This window comes from Esox lucius, chromosome 17 (assembly GCF_011004845.1).
Source record: "Esox lucius isolate fEsoLuc1 chromosome 17, fEsoLuc1.pri, whole genome shotgun sequence".
NCBI lineage: Eukaryota > Metazoa > Chordata > Actinopteri > Esociformes > Esocidae > Esox > Esox lucius.
In genome coordinates this window covers 26383769-26393143 of record NC_047585.1, presented here as the reverse complement: position 1 = coordinate 26393143, position 9375 = coordinate 26383769, and the positions used below count along the sequence as shown (strand labels likewise).

Below are 9375 nucleotides of genomic sequence, written 5' to 3'. Positions count from 1 at the left end.
GGCCAAACTTCATATCGTTCTCTGGACCTCTGCAAGCATATACAGTGGGGAGAACAAGTATTTGATACACTGCCGATTTTGGAGGTTTTCCTACTTACAAAGCATGTAGAGGTCTGTAATGTTTGTCATAGGTACACTTCAACTGTGAAAGACGGAATTTAAAAAAAAAATCCAGAAAATCACATTGTATGATTAAGTAATTAATTTGCATTTTATGCATGATAAGTATTTGATATACCGAAACCTTTGTTTGCAGTTACAGAGACCATAGGTTTCCTGTAGTTCTTGACCAGGTTTGCACACACTGCAGCACATCACATTGTATGATTTTTAAATAATTAATTAGCATTTTGTTGCATGACACAAGTATTTGATCACCTACCAACAAGTAAGAATTCCGGCTCTCAAAGACCTGTTAGTTTTTCTTTAAGAAGCCCTCCTGTTCTCCACTCATTTCCTGTATTAACTGCACCTGTTTGAACTCGTTACCTGTATAAAAGACATCTGTCCACACACTCAAACAGACTCCAACCTCTCCACAATGGCCAAGACCAGAGAGCTGTGTAAGGACATCAGGGATAAAATTGTAGACCTGCACAAGGCTGGGATGGGCTACAGGACAATAGGCAAGCAGCTTGGTGAGAAGGCAACAACTGTTGGCGCCATTGTTAGAAAATGGAAGAAGTTCAAGATGACGTTCAACCTCCCTCGGTCTGGGGCTCCATGCAAGATCTCACCTCGTGGGGCCTCAATGATCATGAGGAAGGTGAGGGATCAGCCCAGAACTACACGGCAGGAACTGGTCAATGACCTGAAGAGAGCTGGGACCACAGTCTCAAAGAAAACCATTAGTAACACTACGCCGTCATGGATTAAAATTCTTCAGCGCACGCAAGGTCCCCCTGCTCAAACCAGCACATGTCCAGGCCCGTCTGAAGTTTGCCAATGACCGTCTAGATGATCCAGAGGAGGAATGGGAGAAGGTCATGTGGTCTGATGAGACAAAAATTGAGCTTTTTGGTCTAAACTCCACTTGTGTTTGGAGGAAGAAGAAGGGTGAGTACAACCACAAGAACACCATCCCAACCGTGAAGCATGGAGGTGGAAATATCATTCTTTGGGGATGCATTTCTGCAAAGGGGACAGGACGACTGCACCGTATTGAGGGGAGGATGGATGGGGCCATGTATCGCAAGATCTTGGCCAACAACCTCCTTCCCTCAGTAAGAGCATTGAAGATGGGTCATTGCTGGGTCTTCCAACAACCCGAAACACACAGCCAGGGCAACTAAGGAGTGGCTCCGTAAGAAGCATCTCAAGGTCCTGGAGTGGCCTAGCCAGACTACAGACCTGAACCCAATAGAAAATCTTTGGAGGGAGCTGAAAGTCCATATTGCCCAGCGACAGCCCCGAAACCCTGCTGCATTTTGTGCAAACCTGGTCAAGAACTACAGGAAACCTATGATTTCTGTAACTGCAAACAAAGGTTTCTTTACCAAATATTACATTCTGCTTTTTTGATGTATCAAATACTTGTCATGCATAAAATGCAAATTAATTACTTAATCATACAATGTGATGTTTTGGATTCTGTCACTCACAGTTGAAGAGTACCTATGATAAAAATTACAGACTTCTACATGCTTTTAAGTGGGAAAACCTGCAAAATCGGCAGTGTATCAAATACTTGTTCTCCCCACTGTATGGTGTAGGGCTTCAGGTGCGGTTTGGAATTGAGCCAAATATTAGGGCATTCAAGTTAATCTGGTGGGAGGTTGTGATGTCAGTGTATGAGGAACAATAGAGAACTGAAGAGGAAACACCTATCCTGAAAAACACCAAAATAGGCCAATATTTCTCAGCACTATTCAACACAGCTTTCAAAGCTTGACATGTCATTATTTGGCTACCAATGACCAGAGTAGCACTCAATTATAAATGTAATTGTAGAATGGTTAATAAACTGAATGTTAAACAAAACTACACTGTAGATAAAAAAAAATCCTTCCTTACAAGGAAACATTCACTCTAGATTACATTTAGAGTGCATAGGGAAATCCAAAATAAAAATGTTGCAGTCATTTTGGCTTTATACTGTGACTAGTACACTACAGTTTTTCTGCAATAACGTTTCTGTAATATTTTAGTTACTGAACTTTCACTGCATTAACTACCGGCAATCATTGTTTCCCAAAGACACAAAAATGACAGACACATACGGTTCAGTCCAGTATCCTTATCACCTTAATAAGACAATCACTTTTCTGAATTCTGGCTTCAAATTACATACTTACGCATACATTGTTTCCTCTTGTGCATTGAAGCAAATGGCTGTGGAGAGGTGTGTCTTTCATACTTAACCAAACAAACACCAGAGACACGGAGAGCAAACCAAAGTGACATTTATGTCTAAAGTCAACTGATACCTGTTAAACTAGCGTACCACTGTTGCCTTGTCTTTCTCATGGTAATCAACATAGACATGCAAACAGTGAAATAACTGAAGTTTTTATTTACAATAAATTGTTGCTTTACATTCTATACAGGTGATTTTGATTTGCGTAAAAGGCACTTGGAGCAAATATCTTTTGCAAAATAAAGCCAAAAACCCCAATAACTCCATTTACTGAAAGGCACTACTAAGGTAAATTAAAATCCACCAAACTGGACAGGAAAATAGCTAAAGATTTATAGTATATAAACAATAAAAAAGACAAACATGAAAAATAAAAATAAAGTCCCTTCTACCAAACTTCTTAAACAATGTCGATGTTGTCTTATTTGCACAGGCTCCTATACTGAAGGTGTAAGATATCAGATGTACTTTGTCTTAGCCAAGAGGCCAGTTTAGAGGGAGGTACAAACTCTGAAACAGAGTCAACTTCCAATCATGTGAACTGATAGCCAGACACTCACACCAAAGTTGTACTCAATTCAGAATTTTGAAATTGACTCTCATTCAGTTAATGAGTTAATTCATATGTAATCGGCCAAAGCCCACAAGATGTAAAGTTTGAGAACTTTAGTATTCTGGATATTCAACAAAATGTGATTAATTCATTAATTGTCAAAATATTTGCAAATAGCCAGCACTGATTGTAAGTCATTCTGTATAAGTCTTCATGGTTCGAACATTTTGATTTGACATATTTCGTTAATCTAGCAGATGCTCTTAAGATACCATTGTGCCATCAGATGCTCATGCACATATATTTAGCAAAAATACTGCACATTATTTCCCATATATACTGTGTCAATATAATAACTATATTTTTATATCGAATTCATTTATTCAAATGTCAATGTATTATTTTTCACTACTTCAATCAAAATGAAAGAATTAATTTAAAAGCATTCAATTTTTAGTCATTTAGCAGACGCTCTTATCCAAACGGACTTACAGGAGGAATTAGGGTAAACGGTCTTGCTCAAGGGCAGGTCTTTCACCTTGGTGATTTGATCTAAACACTTTGTCGACTGGTCATATGCTCTAACCACTCCAAACAATTCTGAATTGAGAACAAACCTGACTTCAACACACCTGTCCTTCATATTCTCTACAATAAATACAAAAGGGACAAAGATTATACTTGAACATAAAACAAAAAAAATAATATGATTCACCCTCGCAAACAAAACTAAGGCATACAAATACTCTACACCTAAAGATGCAGAATTACTCAATGAGATGATGAATGGTGCTGGACAGGACTGAGAAGTAATGGGTCAAAGGAGACAGTACAGATAAGCAAACGTCAAGAGTTGACATCCAGATTAGTGTAAAAATGTAGAGAAATTAGGGATTGACATACAGAGGCGATGAAGAGACCACCTCAAAATGTTATCAACATGGAATGCACATAATTTTCATCTGGTCAGAGTGACCACAATAGAGGTATCAATACTTAATCAATGTCACTTGCATAGTTAAAATATCATAGTATAGAAATATTGCCTTTGTATTTAACAAAGAATGTGCTGGTCTCAGACCTGTGAGAGTTTCAATCTATACATCTAAGTATGCAAATAATGCATGTAATGTAGAGCATCATTTGTATCAAGCAACATGTCAGCTGACAGCTTCCCCACCTCTCATTTCTGTTGTCACAATCATTCTGTCCAGGGAATGTAAGAAGCCTGAGAGTGAGTGAGAGTGTGTGCATGTGTGGTCCACATCGCAGCTAAAACTGCACCCATCCTTTAGCAGTGTCTTGACTGGAGCTGTGGAGAAGAAATTCAACAACAGGCATTACATTTTTGTTTCTTTACTGTCAATGGTAAACTATTTCAACGATTTAAGAATGCAATCCTGTTACCCCCTGTCAAGTAAAACCCTTGTTGCAAAACAATTCCGCCTCCTTCTGTCTAATCCATGACCCCTTCTAAGACTGACCTGGCGCCAGCCGCTGTGAAGTCTCCCCACATGTCTGCGAGAGGTGGAGCTGCAGGGACTGGGCCCCCGAAATCTAAAAGAGGAGCTAAACACAGAGGCCATTCAGAATGTCAGGGACGTCATGTGTGTTAACCTGAGCTTGAGCAGTGGAAATGAAGACAAGGAGCTGTGTAGTCTAGATGAGGATACCTGTTTTGGACTGTGCCGACGGGGGTGCTTGCTGACCTCCAGGAGGAGGAACATGGACTGCACCCTTAGCCATTGGTGGGGGAAGGAGACCGCTCCCCATCGGCCGAGGCTTGGTGCCTGGATCCTTCTTCTTTATGTTCTGAGACACACACAAATCATTTCATTGGAAATGTCCATCCCTTAGCCTGTCAACTTTACATCAGACTCACCATTTGACCTCCATTGGACTCATTTAGCTGATGCAGTCACTCATGGTGAAATACAGGAATGAGTGGCCTGCATGCATTTTCATACTGGCCCCTTGTGGGAACTAAACTCGGCATTACATGTGCCATGAGCTTACCAAGTGAATTGCACCGGGCATTCTCGCTTAATAAAAAAGATATTATATTTATATATATATATATATCCCATCATTTTCTTTAACATAAAACACTCACCCCAATGCTGATCTTGATAGTCTGGCCCTCTTTAAAGCCTAGGTCCAGTTTCGGGGCTTTGCTCTGAGATGCTTCCTCTTTAGCCAGCTCACCTTCCTGCTTCACCCACCTATAGATGTTTGATATAATTTCATGCTCTAATTTGAAAATATATCAAAAATGTATGTCGAAAGAGAGGACAGATAAGAGATTGACTCACTTGAAGTGGTCTTGAAGAGCCACGTTGAAGTCAAAGGAGTCCCCACGATCAGAAAACCCCAAGCCAATAAATGCATGTCGTCCTACACAAACAGACGTTCATGAGAATACAGATGAACATGCATACTTTTCATTACTAACCTACTATACACCCTTCATAATACACCATATTGCCCCCCCCCCCAATTTTTTTTTTTGACATGACCCATAATAAATTGTCATTAAAAAAATGACCCAGTGACATAAAATGACCCAATCCCAGGGTAAATTAAAATGCTGTCTAATCAGCACTTCTAACAGTTGTGCCACAGCAAGAACCCAAGAGTGCAGCAAAACATTTCTTAATCTAGATCAGAAAATGGGATCTGCCCATTTTATTTGGTCTTGGGAGCAGCAGTGCCACGAAGATCCTTTAAATGGAAGAGTTACATCCCGATCATCCTTTAGTCCAGTGCACTTAGGCTGTTGTTACATTTGTATAACTAAAGGGGTGCACTTCATAAACAAAGTCATTTGTATCATCTTGCTTGTGACAACCATTAGTACAGGAGAACCTGATTAGGTGCTACTGTACCACAGCCTCTGCAATACAAAAAGATTGCTGTGTGTCATGTTTGTACTTTCAAAATGCAGAAAACTCCCAGTCTCTAGCTTAGCCTTGCAAAGCCCCACAGTTATTACAGTGAGTACAGTTTACAGTACCCTACAGTACACAGGGTATCTTCAGTTATGCTGTATTGCCAAACCTGTAAATAGCATTAGACCTTTTGGCCCTGAAAAATCCCAGGTTGGTATGACAGTATGTTTAATGTCATTGTCTTGTGGTACCACCATAAAGCACAGACCAATACGTTTGGAAACCGATACGTTTGCTTGTAATTAAGCAGCGAAGGTGTTTCTGTACACTTCATTCTGCAGCTGCTGTCAGCAGTTACATTATCACTGAAGACAAGTGAAGCAGTTAGTGGCAGCTTCACAGTGCCAAGCCATAAAACCCCTTCAACCATATTTTACAGGTGATCCTTGTGTAGCTATCAGCCTTCCAATTGGGAAACATGCTGCAGCAGACAGGTAAAACGGAGCATCTACGGCTAAACATGTACAACTTTCTTTGACTTAGACTTCCCCGGTGCACAGCTGGCTCCACCATTGTGAAATGGAAGACGTTTGGAACCACCAAGACTCTTCCTAGAGTAGACCATTCACACAAACTAGGTAACCTGGCAGGAAGGGCCTTTGTCAGAAATGTGACCAAGAATCCAATGGTTACTAACAGTGCTTCATAATTTCTTTGCAAAGCTGGGAAAACTTGCCAGAACGACAACCATCTCAGTGACAACAGCCTGAAGCCCACAGCCAAGGCAATGCTGGCTTAAGGACTAGCCAACAAAAAACAACATTGAACCAATAATACCTTCCGTGCATAACACAACAAAATGTGGAGAAAGTAAAAGTATATGAACATTTTCCAAAGGCACTTGTGTGTGTGTGTATATTTTATATATATACACACATATATATACACACACACACTAAATTAGACTATTGATTTTGTGTGTTAATGTTTCCAAAAGGCTACATTTAACAGGCAGTCCATTTCTGATCTAGTAATTTTGACCAATTCGTAAGTTATTTTGCCCATAATTTAAATGTAAATGGAGCTAGAGCCAGTCATTTACTGCTTTATAATAAAGGTGAGGTAAAGTAATAACTCAAAACTAAAAATGTAAATGATGGGTAGATACACTTGGAAAAGTGGAAACCAATGCCTACCTAGCATTTCAGTTGGCCTAGTCATGTATTTCTGATGTCTTTCTAATGTAATGACACCTTACCACTGCCATCCTCTATTCGCACCACAAAATATCTGCTGGAATCTGTGACGGCCTCCACTGCACATCCAGGATACTGCTCCACTGGGGCTTGGGCAAACAACTCTCCTAAGAAACACAGAATTTCGTTAGCTTTAAAGTTGGATATTACATCAGAAGCAGATTATTATCCACAAAATATGGCAATTTTTCTTTGGCTTTACCATATAATAAACTTGAACACTGGGGCTATTCAAGATCATTAAGGTGATTGTTTGATCTAGATGCATATTTGAGTGACAAACCCAGTGACAGACACAAGCACAATAACATGAGCGCAGCTGCAGTGTCTGACACCTAGTAGTTACCTTACCCGAGTTCTTGTCCTGTAGTCTGATATAGACAAGCTTTCCTATGGAGATGATCTTCATTCTGCCGGTCCATGCTGGCTCATCTAGTTTCCAGTCAGCAGCTCTGGAAAACATAGGAACATAACATAACTGCATGGTTATTAATGCTATGGCACACAGCAATTATTCACAAAAACTCTAAAGAGCATTGTCTAATTATGCAAGTATTATGCCATTTGTGCAGTCACAAACCATGGAACCATATGGCTTTATACCAACACTAAACGCCAAATACAGATCATTAGTAGCTAAAATCTAAAGATTATTATGATGTTATGATGGCACACTTACTTTAGTATGGGCTACGGCATATCTACACATTTACTAGCCAAAGAAAACGGATTTGGGATAAAAATTTGCCCATCCAAATTGAGATCCTGGCATGCAGATTGTGGTGGACTGTCAGTGGAGATAGCTATTCTGTTAGGTGTTGCACATTGATCTATTTTCTTACTGAGGTTGTAATATTTAGATGAGTGTGTTGAAACTTAATTAAATACAGAAGGAAGGTCACATAATAAATAGTAGGCTCCCTAGGTGAGCAACTAAGGGTGTCGTCAAGAGAATATCCAATAACGAATAATTCCTGAGTTGCGATTGAAGACGACGCCTGTAGAACGCTAATAACATTGGCAACAATGTGACCGTAACGGAGCAGCAACCCATTACTTAACAGTCCATGAACTTTTGAACAACATGTTGCCAATGCCCCATTAATAAAACCTTTGGATGACGACCATTGCGTGTGTAAAGCACTGTTTCTAGTTCCACGCATATGAGTTATAGAAAATTGCATCTACAATTCCCTCTTCTGTTTTTGCTTCGTCTGGTTTTACACATTTTCCAAAATGAGGAACTTATGGTGTGACTGTTACTTGCTTTGGCAAGAACATGTAGACGCTCCTGTAATGTAACAGGAACTCCACTACAAAGACAGCTACGTTTGACCGTAGAATATTCCGTGTTTCCTGCTAACACTTTGACACAATTGTGTTCTTCATTGGTAATTTTAACTTCGTTAGGTAGTTATAAGCAAACTGTAAATCCAACTTTACAGTTGAATAGCGAACTTAGTTATCTAACCCTAGAAATGTATTTAGTATCGTTCGTTCACCTGACTAGCAAAACTAGCTAGCTACGGTGCAGAGCCTAACCACAGTGCCACCATAACTAGCTAGCAACACAGTGACATTTTGCCACGTGAGGGCAAGTTCGTTTACCAATATGAATTAAATTAATAAAATCGTTCTTCCAAAAAAAAACAGCTACTGTTCTGTAACTAACATTAACAGACAACATTGTCTTCCTGAAACGTCCACTCAACATCTTTACATTTTGATTTTGGTAGCTAGCTAGGTCGCTACAACTAACTCTAGTTGGCTAGTTATTAGAAACAAAGTTTATTAACAAAGTAGGGCTTCCAAAAACCTCACCTATATCCACGATTAGTGGCGCGGGGTGGGATCTTGTATACATGAACCTCTGGCTTTACACAGATCACCGACTCGTAACCGCTGTCGTCTGCCAGTGCCATTTTGGCAAGTTCAGAAGTGCTACTAAACTTCTAACTTGGTGGAAGAAGGGGGGTGGGTGGTACCGCTTGTTGTACAGCTCAAGAGCGCCTCTCTTGAAGATTGCTATACTGACATGTCATCCGCAAATCGTAGAGATGGACCATATTTTGTTCATGTTGTTGATGGTCGATCCATCATTAGTCGTTAAATTGGGCAGGAAAAAATATAGAGTTGTTTTGCTGAGCAACTTAAACTACTGAACTATAATATACACCCAATGTTAGGAGTTGGTCCCATGTTGGCCCCACTGCATCAGCCTAAAGTCAGACGATTTCATCCAGGTACCGAACAGCAGTCAGGGTACCATTGGCTAGCACGTGGAGGTCTGTGCGACCCTCCAAGGATATGCCTCCCCAAACC

General features: G+C 40.1%; 1 protein-coding gene across 1 annotated transcript; it reads right to left on the bottom strand.

Annotated features, from left to right (window-relative positions):
* Window positions 1-2487: 2487 nt before the first annotated feature.
* necap2 (NECAP endocytosis associated 2) lies at window positions 2488-9042 on the bottom strand. Its single transcript, XM_010903625.3, has 8 exons — window positions 8875-9042; window positions 7405-7505; window positions 7056-7160; window positions 5222-5303; window positions 5023-5131; window positions 4583-4721; window positions 4394-4478; window positions 2488-4221 (listed from the first exon to the last, which is right to left on the bottom strand). The coding sequence occupies exons 1-8, from the start codon at window positions 8973-8975 to the stop codon at window positions 4182-4184; spliced, it is 762 nt and encodes a 253-aa protein (XP_010901927.1). The 5' UTR covers window positions 8976-9042; the 3' UTR covers window positions 2488-4181.
* Between the last annotated feature and the right edge of the window lie 333 nt (window positions 9043-9375).

Coding starts and splice junctions, on each gene's coding strand:
- necap2 (XM_010903625.3), bottom strand. CDS start 8,975: ATGGCACTGGCAGACGACAGCGGTTACGAGTCGGTGATCTGTGTAAAG. Junction 7,506..8,874: donor GCCACTAATCGTGGATATAG/GTGAGGTTTTTG, acceptor TATGTTTTCCAG/AGCTGCTGACTGGAAACTAG. Junction 4,479..4,582: donor GTCGGCACAGTCCAAAACAG/GTATCCTCATCT, acceptor CTCTGTGTTTAG/CTCCTCTTTTAGATTTCGGG.